General features: G+C 51.1%; 1 protein-coding gene and 1 long non-coding RNA gene across 3 annotated transcripts in view; one reads left to right on the top strand and one right to left on the bottom strand.

The window, feature by feature from the left end:
• Nucleotides 1-2,396: 2,396 nt before the first annotated feature.
• Nucleotides 2,397-11,175, bottom strand: LOC140612783 (uncharacterized). The gene is made up of 3 exons (XR_012013923.1): nt 11,074-11,175; nt 7,815-7,965; nt 2,397-3,580 (listed from the first exon to the last, which is right to left on the bottom strand). It is a non-coding gene; the product is annotated as an uncharacterized lncRNA (long non-coding RNA).
• SLC43A1 (solute carrier family 43 member 1) overlaps nt 10,502-15,807 on the top strand; it is a 21,841-nt gene continuing 16,535 nt past the window's right edge. Inside the window, exons 1-2 of one of the 2 annotated variants that reach the window (XM_072790853.1) lie at nt 10,502-10,593; nt 11,719-11,885. In XM_072790853.1, the coding sequence (XP_072646954.1) occupies nt 11,732-11,885 (154 nt within the window). In that variant the 5' untranslated portion in view covers nt 10,502-10,593; nt 11,719-11,731. Of the gene's footprint in view, nt 10,594-11,075; nt 11,166-11,718; nt 11,886-15,807 lie in introns of those variants that run through there. The other variant, XM_072790852.1, reaches the window with a different exon arrangement.

Here is a 15,807-nt window from a genome sequence, read left to right as displayed (position 1 = left end):
ATCTAGAAAAATGGCTCCCGTCCTGTCCTGCCAGTTTGGTTTTATTGTCCTGACAACCTCAGTTGGCATCATGGACTGTGAAGAAACAAGATGAAAACACACAGGAAGGAAAATCCTGGGATTCTTTTTCTAGGGAGGTAATATGTACAAATAAAACGCCTATTCCATTCAGCTGGGCTAAGGGGACCTAGTAGGCAGGGGGGTGCTCAGAGCAGTGGTTGCTTGCTTGAAGTGTCATGAGAGGAGCAGGGGCTGACTGCTACACTTGCTGTCTTGCTGAGACCAGTGCCTCCAGTTCTGAAGTGTCCTGGAGAGCTGGGCAGCTTTCAGAATGGCTCACTCTCTCTAGGTGGGATTTTGGTTGACACTAATGCCACTGTGGCTGCAGTGCCTTCAGAGTAGGGACAAGTGGGTGTCAGGGACGAATCCTCTCAGGTAACTGAGCATGGAGTAAAGGAAGCACTAGAAACGGAGTTGGGTGCTTAAAAGTTCAGCCCCATGGGCGTCGGGGTGGCTCAGTCACTTGAACAACCAAGTCTTGATTTTGACTTGGGTCATGGTTTCAGGGTTATGAGGTTGAGCCCTGGTTGGGCTCCGTGTTGGGAGGGTGGAATCTGCTTAAGATTTTCTCTCCCTCTGCCCCTCTCTCTGCCTCCCCCCCCCTTTTTTTTTAAAGATTTTATTTATTCATGAAAGAGAGAGAGGCAGAAACAAGCAGAGGGAGAAGCAGGCTCCATGCAGGAAGCCCAATGTGGGACTTGATCCCAGGACTCTGGGATCAAACCCCGAGCCAAGGGATGCCTGAGTGGCTCAGTGGTTGAGCATCTGCCTTCGGCTCAGGGCCTGATCCCGGGATCCGGGATCGAGTCCCACATCAGGGCCCTTTTGGGAGACTGCTTCTCCCTCTGTGTTTCTCTGCCTCTCTCTGTCATGAATAAATAAATAAAATCTTAAAAAAAAAAAAAAAAGACCCTGAGCCAAAGGCAGACACTCAACCACTGAGCCATCCAGGTGACCCTCTCCCTCTCTAAAAAAACAAAAAGTGGGGCAACCCGTGGCTCGGCAGTTTAGCGCCTGCCTTCAGCCCAGAGTGTGATCCTGGAGTCCCGGGATCGAATCCCACGTCGGGCTCCCTGCATGGAGCCTGCTTCTCCCTCTCCCTGTGTCTCTGCCTCTCTCTCTCTCTCTCATAAATAAAAAAAATCTTTAAAAAAAAAAAAAAAAAGTGCAGGGCCAAGCCAGACCGCCTGGGGTAGAAGTTTCTAGCAGAGTGATCATGGGTGAGGTCCTTACCTGCCTTGTGCCTTAGCTACTCCATATGTAAGACTGTAGTTATGGTACTTACCTCATCGAGTGAGTGGTATGAAAATGAAGTGTTAGTCACTAAAACACAAAGGAGAGTACCTACTGCTGTCGCATTAAGTGCTTGATGATGTTAGCTTGTTTGTTTGTTTATTGCCGAGTTTGGTGTGAAGACACACGACAGACCCTGGGAAAACCTCCCAGCCTGGTCCGTTGACCTTGGCGGCGGCCGAAAGTGAGGGCTCCTTCCTAGGTACGGAAGTGCAAGCATGGGCCAACAGGTGGCGCCGTCTGCTCACAGCATCCCCGGCACAGCCACAGTGCCCCCTCCAACGACTATTTGCCTCTTAGCCTCTCAGGTGCCCGCGTAGTGCTAGGGAGAGGGGAGGTGTGAGAAAGACAGGTATTGGGCCTGTCCTCGGGTTTAAAAAGGAACATCAAAAATTCTGATAGTGCGTAGCAAGAACCTCTAGAAGGGGTGGTAGGAGCGGAGGGAAGAGGTTCCAGCTGGAGGGAATAGTACTTGCAAAGGCTTTGAAGTGGCAGAAAACGTGGAGCGTCCAAGAAACAGCTTCAGAGTGTGAGGGAGGTGGTGGTGAGAGAGGAGACTTGGGGGCTGGGCAGACAGCTCCAGAAGAGCCTGAGAAGCCCTGTTAAGGAGTTTGGATTTTCTCCTACTGAGGGCAGCAGCAAACTGTTGGAGGATATAAACCCTGGCAGCGAAAGTGACAGATCTGTGTTTCTGAGGCTCTCCCTAGCTGCCAGCTGGGTGGGTAGTGGAAGAGGATGGTAGGTAACGGATTAAGGGGAGAGGTGCCAGGGAGCTAGGAAGAATAGCTCTGGAGTTGCAGCGGTGTGCTAAGAAGTCTATTATTTCAGTTAATCATTTGCAACAGCTCTGAAGCGGGTATGGTTATTCTCGCCTTATAGATGAAGAAGCTGAACTCTGGAAAGTTAGTTACTGGCTGAAGGTCACACAACAAGCAAGTGAGAGCGAGGATTCCAGTTTATTCAGGCAGCAGAGCCCACTTTTAACCACTCCTCCAGAATCGGGGAGGTAGGGGGATGCTCCCTAAAGAGGTACAAGTCAGCAATTTCATTTTTCACTCAACAATATTTATTACTGGCTGCTAGGTGCAAAGAGCTACAGAAAACATCCAAAGTGGATTTGTTCGTTCCCCGCCCTTGTGAATGTTGAGGGGAGCGGGAGGTGGGTGCTGGGGAGATAGGACACACATACAAAGGGTGGTAGGATAGGTTAGCCTCTTTTTGCCATTGAGTGGCATTCAAAACTCCCAATCCTCATGTATTTTTGCTAGATTATCACAGTTTTAAAGTCAGGAGATGTCTCTCAAAAATCTGGATTTGACTTCTTTCGAAAGTTCAGAGTATCTAACAAGTCAGCCTACGTTCTTGCTTGGCCGCAGTCTGCTGGAGGAGGAGCAGCAAAACTCCCACTGCTAATTTCTTCCCTTCTCATCTGCTTGACCTATAGGCATTTAGTCTGTGCCTGCTCTGGGTTTTCAGATGAGCCAGATGCTAGATGAGAAAACACGTAGATATCCTGGAATAGGCAGGCTCTAAGATGGCCCCCAATGGTCCTGCCCACAGTTAGTCCTTCCTGCTCCAATCTGCTTGAGTGTGCACCAGACCTACAGACTTGCTTCTAACAAACAGCACAGCAGAAGGTGACAGGATGCCATTTCCGAGGTTAGGGTAGAAGAGATTGGAATGGTCCTCTTGTTAGCTGGCTCTCCCCTCTTGCTTATCGTGATGAAGCATACATCTTGTGAGCTGCCCTGTGAAAGAGGCCTATGTGGTAAGGACCTGAGGGCAGCCTCCAGCTGGCAAGGAACTGAGTCCTGCCGACAACCACTCAAGTGAGCTCAAAAGCAGATGCTTCTCTAGATGAGCACAGACTCAGCTGACACTTCACAGCTTTGTGAGCAACCTCTGAAGCAGAGAGGACCGCTCTAAGCTGCACCCTGACTCCTGACCTAGAGAAACTAAGATAATGAATGTTATTTTAAGCCATAACATTTTGGAATAATTTGTTATGTAGCAATAGCTAACCAATACACGTACAGTTCTCACAGCTATTACAATTGTTTGAGGGCAGCCCAGGTGGCTCAGTGGTTTAGTGCCGCCTGCAGCCCGGGGTGTGATCCTGGAGACCCGGGATTGAGTCCCACGTCGGGCTCCCTGCATGGAGCCTGCTTCTCCCTCTGTCTGTGTCTCTGCCTCTCTCTCTGTGTCTCGATGAATAAGTAAATAAAATCTTAAAAAAAACCCAAAACAACAATTGTTTGAGACTAGGTGTTTCTAGTGTTTCTACCCCTATACCCAGCATGGGCCAGGCACCATTCCAGGCATTTGGGACACATCAGTGAACAAAATAAAGATCCTTGCCCTCTTGGAACGTGTACGCTAGTGGAGACAGTTTTGCATAGTAGAAGTCTGGGTTGCCAGTGCTATTTTGAAGAAGAAAGAATCTTCAGCTCCTGGGGGAAGGTTCTTAACTTCTTCAGGTCTTGGACTCCCATGAAACTCCAACAAAAGCCACGGATGGTTCTTTTTTTTTTTTTTTTTTTAAGATTTTATTTATTTATTCATGAGAGACACAGAGAAAGAGAGAGAGGCAGAGACACAGGCAGAGGGAGAAGCAGGCTCCATGCAGGGAGCTCAACGTGAGACTCCATCCCAGGTCTCCACAATCATGTGCCGGGCCAAAGGTGGCGCTAAACCACTGGGCCACCCAGGCTGCCCCTATGGATGGTTCTTTAGAAAAATAGACATGCACGTGGAATTTTACATAGTTTTAGGGATCGTCATAAAGATGTGTGTAAGCTGACCTGACAGAGGTGTTCTAACAAGCATTGTTAAGAGGAACAAGATACAAAATTGAATGGGGGGGACCTACTAAAACCAGTTGCTTTTGCAGTTGTGATAAGTGCCACAGGATATGTTTGGCAGCTGTGGGGCAACGTAAAGGTATGTGCCCCCAAATCTGGGTGCTCAGAGAAGGATGTCCCCCAGAATGTGGTAGGGAAATGAGATTCAAAGGATCAGTAGGAATTTGCCTGGCAGGTGGCAGGTAGGTTGTGGGAGAGTAGTGGTGAGGAAGGTGGGCATGGATCCCTGCCCTGGGATGTATACAGTCCATTGGATGAAACAGACACATCTTGATGGGTTTCATTAAAAGGAAACTCAGATGTATAGATCACACAGCAAGGGGATTTATTGCTGGAGTAGGCAAGGAACCTTCCCCAAGGAAGTGACCATTAAGTCATATTCTGAAGGATTAGATAGGCTGGGTCAGGGGAATGTTCCAGGCCCAGGAGGAATGAGGTATGAGAACATGGGGTTTTACTGGGCATGAAGAGGTCACCATGGTGAAAGCATAGAAAAGAAAGCGGCCAGAAGGGAGGCTGAGGCAGCAGGTAGGGCCCAGATGGACTTGGGGGCATCGTGGGGAGTTTGTATATTTGTCTGAGGGTCATGGGAAATTTGCAAGGGGAGCAGTCTGATCAAGTCTGTGTTTTCAGGGGCAGCCCTGGTGGCACAGCGGTTTAGCGCCGCCTGCAGCCCGGGGCATGATCCTGGAGACCTGGGATCGAGGCCCACGTTGGGCTCCCTGCAAAGAGCCTGCTTCTCCCTCTGCCTGTCTCTGCCTCTCTCTCTCTCTCTCTATGAATGGATAAATAAAATCTTAAAAAAAAAAAGTCTGTGTTTCCAGAAGATCATTCTGACTGGATGGTGGGGTCACAGGTGGAATCAGAAAGGCCAGGTTGAGAGGGGCACCTGGCTGGCTCAGTCAGTGGAGTGTGTGACTATTGATCTGGGGGCTATGAATTTGAGCCCCATGTTGGGTGCTAGAGATTACTAAAAATCTTTTTTTTTTTTTTTAAGATTTTTAAAATTTATTCATGAGAGACACAGACACGGCAGAGGGAGAAGCAGCCTCCCTGAAAAGAAAAGAAAAAGAAAGAAAAGCTAGATTGGAGTAGAGGTGGCAGCTGCTGATGACCTGGGCTTTGGGATGGCAGTGGATGAAAATAAGAGGTCTTTAAAGATAGGGTCCACAGGCCTTGGAGGAGGTTGGATGTGGAAGGTGAGGCAGGAAGCAAGTCGGGTAGCTCCAGTTTTGTGGCTTAAGCAACTAGGCGGAGGCCGATACTTTTACTGACACAGGCAACAACAGAGCAGAAGCAGGTTAGGGAAGAGGAAGGTAATTTATGATCATTATTGGGCACTTCTTATATTATTTTATTTTTTTAAAGGTTTTATTTATTTATTCATGATAGACATAGAGACAGGGAGAGAGAGAGAGAGAGAGAGGCAGAGACGCAGGCAGAGGGAGAAGCAGGCTCCATGTCACCAGCCTGACGCAGGACTCGATCCCGGGACTCCGGGATCACGCCCTGGGCCAAAGGCAGGTGCCAAACCGCTGAGCCACCCAGGGATCTCCCACTTCTTATTTTAAAAAGATTTTTAAAAAATATTTATTTATTTATTTATTTATTTATTTATGATAGACAGAGAGAGAGGCAGAGACACAGGAGGAGGGAGAAGCAGGCTCTATGCCTGGAGCCCGAGGTAGGACTCGATCCTGTGACTCCAGGATCACGCCCTGGGCCAAAGGCAGGGCTAAACCACTGAACCACACAGGGATCCTTAAAAAGATTTTTAAAAAAGATTTTAAGTAATTTTTACACCCAACAAGGGGCTCAAACTTACAACCTCAAGATCGAGTCGCATACTCTACGGAGCAAGCCAGCTGGGTGCCCCCAGTTACTATTTTATTTTAATATTTTTAAAGATTTTATTTATTCACTCATGGTAGATATATATATATAGAGAGAGAGAGGGAGGCAGAGACACAGGCAGAGGGAGAAGCAGGCTCCATGCGGGGAGCCTGACGCGGGACTCGATCCCAGGACTCCAGGATCGCGCCCTGGGCCAAAGGCAGGCGCCGAACCGCTGAGCCACCCAGGGATCCCCCCCAGTTACTATTTTAGAAGATCCAACATAATTGGATCTTTCCAGCCTCAACCTCACAGCACAGTCCCCTCATTCTGTGTGCTTCATCCATTCTGGCCCTCGTTCAGCAAGCTGAAGGTCTCTGGTATCCTCCTCCCCAGGCACTGTGTCCTCTTGGGGGTCGTGGGAAGCTGTCTTCAGATCAGAGCACAAACATACCTCCAGTCTAGATCAGACCCCTCTCCTCAGTGATGTGTTCACAAAGCACCATACGTCTCTCTTCCTTAGCACCTCCTTTAGATGCAGTTACAACTCCTGTGTGATTATTTGAGTCATCTATACCTCTTTCCCATTGGGTTTTGCATTCTCTGAGGGTAAGGTCTGTATCTTACTCATCATTGAATCCGTAGTGCCCAAGACATGCAAAGGTGTGTTTTTTAATTGAGATATAATTCACATATCATAAAATTAAATATTTTAAAGATTTATATTTATTTTTTCAATGTCTTCACCCAATGTGGTGGCTTGAACTCATAACCCCGAGATCGAGTTGCATGCTCCACCGACTGAGCCAGCCAGGTGCCCCCTGTTTTTCTTTTGTTTTTAAAGATTTAAAAAAAATTTTTTTGACTAATCTTAAAAGTAAATATTTTAGGGATCCCTGGGTGGCTCAGCTGTTTAGCGCCTGCCTTCAGCCCAGGGTGTGATCCTGGAGTCCCGGGATAGAGTCCCACATTGGGATCCCTGCATGGAGCCTGCTTCTTCTCTATGTCTCTGCCCCTCTCTCTCTCATGAATAAATAAATAAAATCTTAAAAAAAAAGTATTTTAAAGTGTGAAATTCTATGGATCTTAGTATATTCACCAAGTTGTACAACCAAAAAAAAAAAAAAAAGTTGTACAACCATCACCACTAATTGTATGACATTTTCATTACCCCAAGAAGAAACCTCATACCCATTAACAATCCCTTCCCATTTTTCCCTCCGCCAGTTCCCGGCAACCACTAATCCACTTCTGTCCCAGGGGACTTGCCTATTTTGGGCATTTCATATAAGTGCAGTCATACAGTATGTGGCCCTTTGTGTCTGGCTTCTTTCACTGAGCAGTGTTTACAAGGCTCTTCCATGTGGTAGCAGCATGGATTGCTATGACCAAATATGATTACAATGGAGATTAGTACACATACTATTTTGTCCATCAGTTGATGAACAGCTGGGTTGTTTGCACTTTTTGGCTATTCTGAATAACACTGCTATGAATGTTTGTGTCCAAATTTCCGCATCTGTGGCTGTTCTCAGTTCTCTTGGGTATATCCCTAAAGTGGAATTGCTGGTCATGTGGTCACTCTATGCTAACTATGCGGGGAACTGCCAAACTGTTTTTCCAAAGCGCCTGCACCATTTTATTTACATTCTTCATGTAGAAGTTTATAATAACTACTTATTAGAAGAAATAACTTCTTACATAGTGAATTGGATACTATTATTTCCAGCACTTAACTAGAAGAGGGAGACTCAGGAACATGCATACCTTGGGCAAAACTGCACAGCTCATGGCTGCAGAGCCAGGATCGGGACCCAGCCGGTGTGACTGCAGAGCGGGTACTCCTGTCTGCCCAGCTGTGAAGCAGGCTGCAGCTGGCAGATCCCAGGTGATTCAGGTAGTGTCAGGGAGACAGAGTCTAGGAAGGGATCACTTTTGAGGGCAAGAAGGGGGCTGAGAAATCCTATCAAGTCTGATACAGAAATGTATCTTAGGTCTCTTCCCCTCCCCCCCTTTTTTCCCACCTTAACTATTACAGTGGTTTTAAGGTCTTTAAACTATTGTAAAGTCTCTCTTTCCAATATATCCTCCTCCATTCATTAAGCAAACTCTATCACATCTATCACCATCCTGAAAAAGAAAAGAAAACACCCTCCAGGAGTTCCTGTAAGCCATCTCCCAATACTGGAAGTCCTTGGCTTTGCAGAGGTCCTTTGAGACTGACCCCAGTTTACCTTTTCAGCTTCACATTCCACCACTCTCTTTCATTTATTCACCGAAAGTTGACCGGGGAGGGGGGGCTCGTTGCGTGCCAGGTGCTGGGACAGGTGGCAGGCATACATCTACCATGCAGCTGCAGGCTCACAGGAGGTTTACCGCTTGTGGGGAGGAGGCCAACAGTGAAACCAATGAGTCTAGGTCAGCGGGAGGGCTTCAGTGGAGGTTAGGCTAATGTTTTGGGGAGTACATGGACAGGGCCCCAAACCCAGCTTAGGAGGCCAGACAGCTTCCAGGAAAATGGTAAAACTTGAAGTGAGTTGTGAAGGATGAGTACATTGGAAATGAAGGGGGGAATGTGCCATGCCCACAAGAAGAAAGAGCAGGTGAAAAGGCAAGGAGGTATGAAACCAGTTGACTTCACGCTTCATTACACAGGTGCTTGTTAAGTGCCTCTTAGGTGCCAGGTGCTGTTCTAGGTCCTGGGGAGACAGCAGGGAACGCAGAGCAGGCCCTTGCCCTCATGGAGCCGATAGTCCATGAGAGGAAAATGTGGAAATGTGTTGGGGGTGAAGAAGGGCAACTATTAAGGCCATGGGAGCCCACGAACCTCTAGAGCCCAGGGAGGGGCCCACAAAAGCCCCTGAAATTTGAAAGCAAGTATGTGTGTGTGTGTGTGTGTGCGCTCATGTTCACACATGCATTTCACAGGGAGTGGACTCATTGTATACTGTATTCTCAAAGGGATCCAAAAGTGTCTTGGGTTAGAACCCTTATTCTAAGGCCCCTTGTGTTAAGCTAAAGTGTTTGACCTTGATCTGGCAGTTCCGGGAGCCAGTAATGAATTTTAAGAGGTGAAACCATCAGAGCTTGACACCTGCTCCTGCCAGAGAGAACTCCTTGTGCCTTTCTCCCTGCTGAGCCTTTTGCTCTTGCTCTTCCTCCTGGCTTGGAGGAATGGAAAGGGCCACACTTAAAAGCCAGAAGATCTGACTTCCCATTCTGCTCTCCACCCACCATGTTCCAGCTGCCTGCCGCCAGCCTTCTCCCCCTGTGAAAAGTTGTGAGGTTGAGATGAGCCCATAATGTTTTGAGGATTTAATGATTTTTGTCTGGAAAGTGCCCAGCATTTGGTAGCTGCTCAGCAAATGTGAGTTCCTCTCTCTTGGCTTGATGGTTTAACTCGGGGATTCCCCTCTCTTCTGAGGTCTTCCCGGGCAGTTGCTCAAATTGCCACAGAGCTTTGTGGGTATCACGGCTCACTCTTAAGACGCCGTGTTAAGCTCACATCTGTAATGACTGGCCTTCGCCTCCTCTCATTAGCCCACACCTCCCCTCTGTTTTACAGACGAGGAAACTGAGGCTCAGGGCGGTTGACAGATTTGCCAGGAATCAGTAAGGGTCTGGAAGCATCCTGTCACCAGGTCTTCAGACATAATGATAATAGCCACAGCAGCAGCAACAAGGAACACTTACCGCGTTCCTGAGCTCCGAGCTCAGCATTTGCCCTGCACCACAACCCCCAGGTCCATCCTTCACCTCCCAGCCTCCCTAATTAGGTACTGTTATCCGAATTCACGGAGGAGGAAACCGAGGCTCGGAGAGGTTAAGCAGCTTGCCCAAGGTAACCCAGGCCAGCCCCTTTCAAAGTCCAGATGCAGACCTCCAGCTGACCAACCCCAAGGAAACTCGTGTCATTCTGCTTCTCGGAAAACACTACTCCCAGCTGCACAGTTCAAAACCCCACCCAAGGCGGCCCTGCCTCGCGCCCAGTCGGCTCGCAGCTGAGTCGTCCCCTGTTTTGACCACGGATACAGGGGGCGCTGCCCACGTCGTCTGGGGGGCCCGCGGCGGAGGGCGGGGGCGAGCGTGGGGGTGGAAATACTGGGTGCTGGGGCGTGTGCCCGGAGAGGCTATCTGGGGACCAGAGGGCGAGTCACGTGCGCCTGAAACTCGACCTAGGGGGAGGGGAAGAGAAGGGAGCCCCCGCCCCGACCTCGGGGCGCAGCCCGGGACGAGTGTAAATACGAGCCTTCGCTCCGCGATCCCCTCGGTGTGTGCCCCGCCTCGCGGATCCGGGGGCGCCGGCGGGTCCCCAGCTCCCCGCCGTGCTCCGAGGGGCCGGAGGAGGCCGGGGCAGCCGCGGGCGGCGCTGAGTCCGGGGCGGCCGGGCCCCGGCGCGCGAGGTCGGAGCGCGGGTGCGGCTCGGAGCTGGGCCGCGGGGCAGCGGACGCCGAGTGTGGACGCGCCGCCTGGGCGCTGCGCTCCCCGGGCCGTCGCGAGTGTGGCCGCGGGAGGCGCCTTTGCCCGCCCCCGCCCCCGACCGGAGGTGAGCAGCGGCCGCGGTTAGGGGTCCGCGGAGAGCCCCCCCCGCCCGGGTCGGCTCCCACCGACGCCCGCAGGCTCCGCAGAGAGACCCGCTCCCCGAGCCCGCGGCGCGCTGCGCGCCCCTCCAAGCGCGCTCCTCCCTCCTCCCTCCTGCGGCCCCCCGGGCGCCCCCTTCCCCGCCGCCCCCTCGGCCGCGCTCCCCGGTGCGGAGCAGCAGCACCCGCGGGCACGCCGGGACCAGAGCCCATTTCACAGATGCGGGCGCTGAGGCCCGCCCGCCCCCTTGCCCCGGCGGGTCCCTCCCCTCCCGGCGGCCCCGTGCCCCCCGCCCCCGCCCCCGCCCCCGCGCTGCCCGTGCCGCGTCTCCTCCCACGGAGGTGGCGGCGGCCGCGGCCGCGGCGGGGGGAGCTCGGGCTCCTTCCCTCCCTGTGGTAGACACGCCCGCCGCCGGCCGCCGGCCCATCCGCCCCACAGTCCTTACGAAGTCAGCGGCCGCGGGACTTCCTGCCGCCGCGCGAGCCCCCTTCCCCGGCCGGGAGCCCGGCTGGCTCGGCTGCGCCCGCGCGCTGCCCCGTGAGTGGGGGCGCCCCGCCCGCCCCGCCCGCCCGGGGCCCCCTTCCACGTGGCGGGCGGCGGCGGGGATGCCCGGGGCGCGGGGCCGCGGGGCGCCCGGGCGGAGAGGGGGAGGGGCCGGCCCGGAGCGGAGCAGGGGTCGGGGGGCGGGGGTGACCCGGGCAGCTGCAGACTTCCCCTTCCTCCTCCCGCCGGCCTCGGGGGGTCCTTCCTGGCGCGGCGGCCGGATGCCGGCGGCGGGGGCTTCAGACGCGCCCTGCCCCGCGCCGACCTCTGGGGACTCGGGGAAGGGCGGGTGGGGGCCCGGGGAGCCGGCTCCGCGCGTCCCGGCCCGGGTGGGGGAGCCCGGCGGGCGCCGGGAATCTGTTGCGCTCGCCCGGGACCTTCCTTGTTTCCGACAGTGGCCCCGGCGGGAGCCCGGCGCCGCGTGAACTCCTGGCACAGCCGGTGCGCCCGCGGCCAGGTTGGCGGCCCCCGCCGGGAGGCCCGGGCCCCGGGGCCTTCGCGGGCCGGCGGGGGGGGGGGCCTCGCTCAGCGCCGTGTTCCTGTGCAGGCTCGCGGCCGGCATGGCCCCCACGCTGCAGCAGGCGTACCGGAGGCGCTGGTGGATGGCCTGCACCGCGGTGCTGGAGAACCTCTTCTTCTCCGCGGTGCTCCTGGGCTGGGGCTCCCTGCTGATCATGCTCAAGGAGGAGGGCTTCTATTCCAGCCTGTGCCCAGGTATGCCCAGGAGGGGCAGGTCCCGCCGGGGAGGGCAGCAGAAGGGCCAGGTGGAAGTTGGAAGAGAACAGGTGGCCCAGGGGACAGACTGCAGGGCTGCTGGGCAGGAGCCCTGGGCAGGAGCTGGACAGCCACCCTTCTTGAGCCCTTCAGACTTCACTTACAGATTGGGTGGCATTTTGCCCACTCTACCTCGTTTATCTTTTTTTAAGAATTTATTTATTTATTTATTTATTTATTTATTTATTTATTTATTCATGAGAGACACACACAGAGAGAAGCAGGTTCCCTGCAGGGATTCCTGTGTGGGACTTGATCCCAGGATCGAGTCCTGAGCCTTCTAAGGCTGGTGCTCATCCACTGAGCCACCCAGGCGTCCTTATTTATCTAATCCAGTCCACCAAGTGCTGGGGATCCTGCTGGGCTTTCAGACCCCAAGACTCCTGGGCAAAGTCCTAAGTCTTTGTTGGCCTCAGCTCTAGCTAGAGCAAGATGGAGACCTCTAGAAGAACTGCAGCACCTAGCCAGGTGAGGGACTTCTTTTTTTTTTTTTTTTTAAACCAGGACTCCTGTAAGGCTACAAAGTGCACTTGAACATAACAGGTCTTTGTCCTTCCTCTTCTAGGGCTTTGAGCCCCCAGGTGTTCAAATCACCCACCTGCACAAGGTTAATAAACCTCCAGTCCTCCAGGCCAGGCATTATGGAGGAACCCTTTTTTCCATTTCAATTGCTTTGGCTTCCTGTGAGTGGCCCCTATTGAGGAAGTAGGAATTCTAAGGTTTCTGATTGGAGGGGAGGAGTCCAGGTCCCCTCTGACTGTTTCCCCTGCAAACTGGAGAGGACTGGCCCTTTGTCACCTAGTGGTTTTGATGCTTGCCACTGCCCATCCTGTCATTCTTTCTGCCTTACTCCCCCTCTTTGTTGTTGTAGTTGTTTAAATCAACTTTCTCAAAGATTAATTTGCATCATGCATTCTGATGAGATGTGACCCCAGGAACCATCACCCACCACAATCAGCATTTAGGATATTTCCATCACCCCCAAACTCTGGCTTCCCTTTTGCTGCCCATCCATCCACCTGTGCTTTGTAAAAACACATGTGAGAGCTTTATTAAGATATAAGTCAAATACCTTACTATTCACCCATTTAAAGCATACGGTTTAAGAAGTGAAGCAACCATCACCATAATCCATTTTAGAACATTTTCTTTACCCCCAAAAGTAACACTGTACCCATTAGCAGTGCTTAGTTTGCTTAGTTTGCCAACCATTTGTTACCATTTAGTAAACCTCCCACTCTGGGGCTTCAAGCTCCCAGGATATAGCCACCCCTCCCCCATAATCTTCTCATCAGCTCTTCTGTTGAAGAATTTGGCCTTCAGGATGACCTCTGGCTTTGGGGAGCCCTCTCTTGTCTCCACTTGTAGTAGTCTGTGCCACATCAGTGATAGGAGCTGTTCTGAATATTTCATATAAATGACATAATAGGTGGTCTTTTGTGACAGGCTTTTTTTTTTTTTTTTCATTTAGCATGATGTTTTGAAGGCTCATCCGCATTGTAGCAGGTGTCAGGACTTGGTTTCTTCCCACTGCTGAAAAATAGTCCACTGTATGGATCTGTCACATTTTATTTATCCACTCATGAGTTTATAGGCATTTGTTTCCACTTTGGGGCCATTATGCATATTCCTGTGAACACTTGGGTACAAATTTTTGTGTGGACATATGCTTTCCTTTCTCTTAGGTATTTACTGAGGAGCAGAATTATAGTTCATTTAGTAACTCTGTGTTTAACATTTTTTTTAAGGATTTTATTTATTTGAGAGAGAGAGCACAAGCAGGGAGAGAGGGAGAAACAGACTCCTCGCTAAGCACAGAGACCAGTGTGAGGCTCGATCCCGGGACCCTGAGATCATGACCTGAACCAGGCAGACACTTAACTGACTGAGCCACCCGGGTGCCTCTGTGTTTTAACATTTTGAGAAACCGCCAGACAGTTTCCCACAGTGGCTGCACCATTTTATGTTCCCCCCAGTGGTCTAGTTCCTCCACATCCTCACCCACACTGATGATTGCTTATCTTTTTTATTATAGCCATTCTAATGGATACAAGTATTATATTCTTATGGTTTTGATTTGCAATTCCATAATGGCTAATGATGGTGAGCATCTTTTCCTGTGTTTCTTGGCCCCCAGTATATCTCCTTTGGAGAAATGTCTGTTTGGATCCCTTGGCCATCTTTAAGTTGGGTTTTTTGCTCTTTTATCATGGAGTTGGAAGAGTTCTTTATATGCTAGATGCAAGTCCCTTATGAGATCTGTGATTTGCAAAATCTTGTTCTCCCTGTGGACGATCTTCTCACATTCTTCTTTGGAGCACAAAGGTCTTTTTAATATTGGTGAAGTCCAGTTTATCTTTTTCTTTGCCATGTGAGTTCTGGTTTAAGAAATGTTTAAGAAATTTAAGAAATCCTTGCCTAACCTAGGGTCGTAAAGACTTATGTCTGTGTTTTCTTCTAAGAGTTTTTATAGTTCTCTTACATTTATTTGTTTATTTATTAAAGATATAATTTATTCATTCATGAGAATGAATGACACTCTACCACAGAGCCACCCAGGAACCCCCTATAGCTTTTACATTTAGATATTGGGTCTGTGTGGGGGTAATTTCTGTATGTGGTATGAGGTGTCCACCTGGTGTGTTGAGCTGTCCAGAAGTGAGCATGTAACTGAGCCAGGTTTGTCTGGGGTCACTAGAGGTGACCAAAGCAAACCCTCCTTCTTTCTCAGAACTTATTTATCCACTCTTGGAAAGCAAGGCATAGCTGTCTCTCTTCCCCTGGCTCTCCTTCCCTCAGGCGACTCATCCTAACCATCAGTCTGAGCCATCAGGCTGACTGGGGGTGCTGTACCCTCTTGTGCCTCAGACATGCTGGCCTACCAAAAGCACTATTTTCTGCTTCTTGTTAACGTTTTTCTTCTTCTTTTTTTTTGTTAACGTTTTTCTTAAAAAGATTGTATTTATTGGGCACTGGGTGGCTCAGTGGTTGAGCATCTGCCTTTGGCTCGGGTCGTGATCCTGGGGTCCTGGGATCAAGTCCCACATTGGGCTCCCCACAGGGAGCCTGCTTCTCCCTCTGCCTGTGTCTCTGCCTCTCTCTGTGTGTCTCACATGAATAAATAAATAAAATTTTTAGAAAAGAAGAGAGAGGGAAAGAAAGATTTATTCATTTATTTGAGAGAGCCTGAGAGCACAAGTGGGGGGAGGGACAGAGGGAGAGGAAGAAGCAGGCTCCCCGCCTAGCAGGGAGCCCCATCCCAGGACCCGGGATCCTGACCTGAGCTGAAGGCAGACGCTCAACCTACCGAGCCACCCAGGCACCCCTATTTCCTGCTTCCTGAAGTCACGTTCACTGTGGTCCCAGCCTTCCTCTACAGGGTCACAAGAACGCAGAAGAAGACCAGGAATGTGTGTCCCCATGGTGTCTGGAAAGATCCAGACAGCATGGCTTCCAACTCTGTGTGTCGTTTGGCTTATTTCAGGTGTTTACTTAGCTTTCTGAATATCTCAGTAACCCCATGTGTAAAACAGGACCAATCATCCCTACCCCGCAGGACTGCTGTGAATATGAAATGAGAGCAAGCATGTGGACGACAGGTGGGGGTCATTGTTACATGCTGGACCCAGCTTTGCTGTCTTTGCTCTGTGACCTTAGGCAAGTCACCCATCCTCTCTGGATCTCCATTTCTAAGCCCATGAAACGGAGCGGATGCCCTGCATCCTTCTTGCCAGAGAGCAGTGATGTGAGGACCAAATGATGTCATTTGACAAAAGTGGAGTTCATCATCGGGGGGCTCACTAGCTCCTACCTCGGGGCTCCCTGGCCGCACCCTCTGTCTTCAGGATGTTTTTTGTTCTCT

The sequence above is a fragment of the Canis lupus genome, chromosome 21, assembly GCF_048164855.1.
Source record: "Canis lupus baileyi chromosome 21, mCanLup2.hap1, whole genome shotgun sequence".
NCBI lineage: Eukaryota > Metazoa > Chordata > Mammalia > Carnivora > Canidae > Canis > Canis lupus.
Note: the sequence above shows the minus strand (reverse complement) of the source record. Positions and strands in the feature narration are given on the sequence as shown.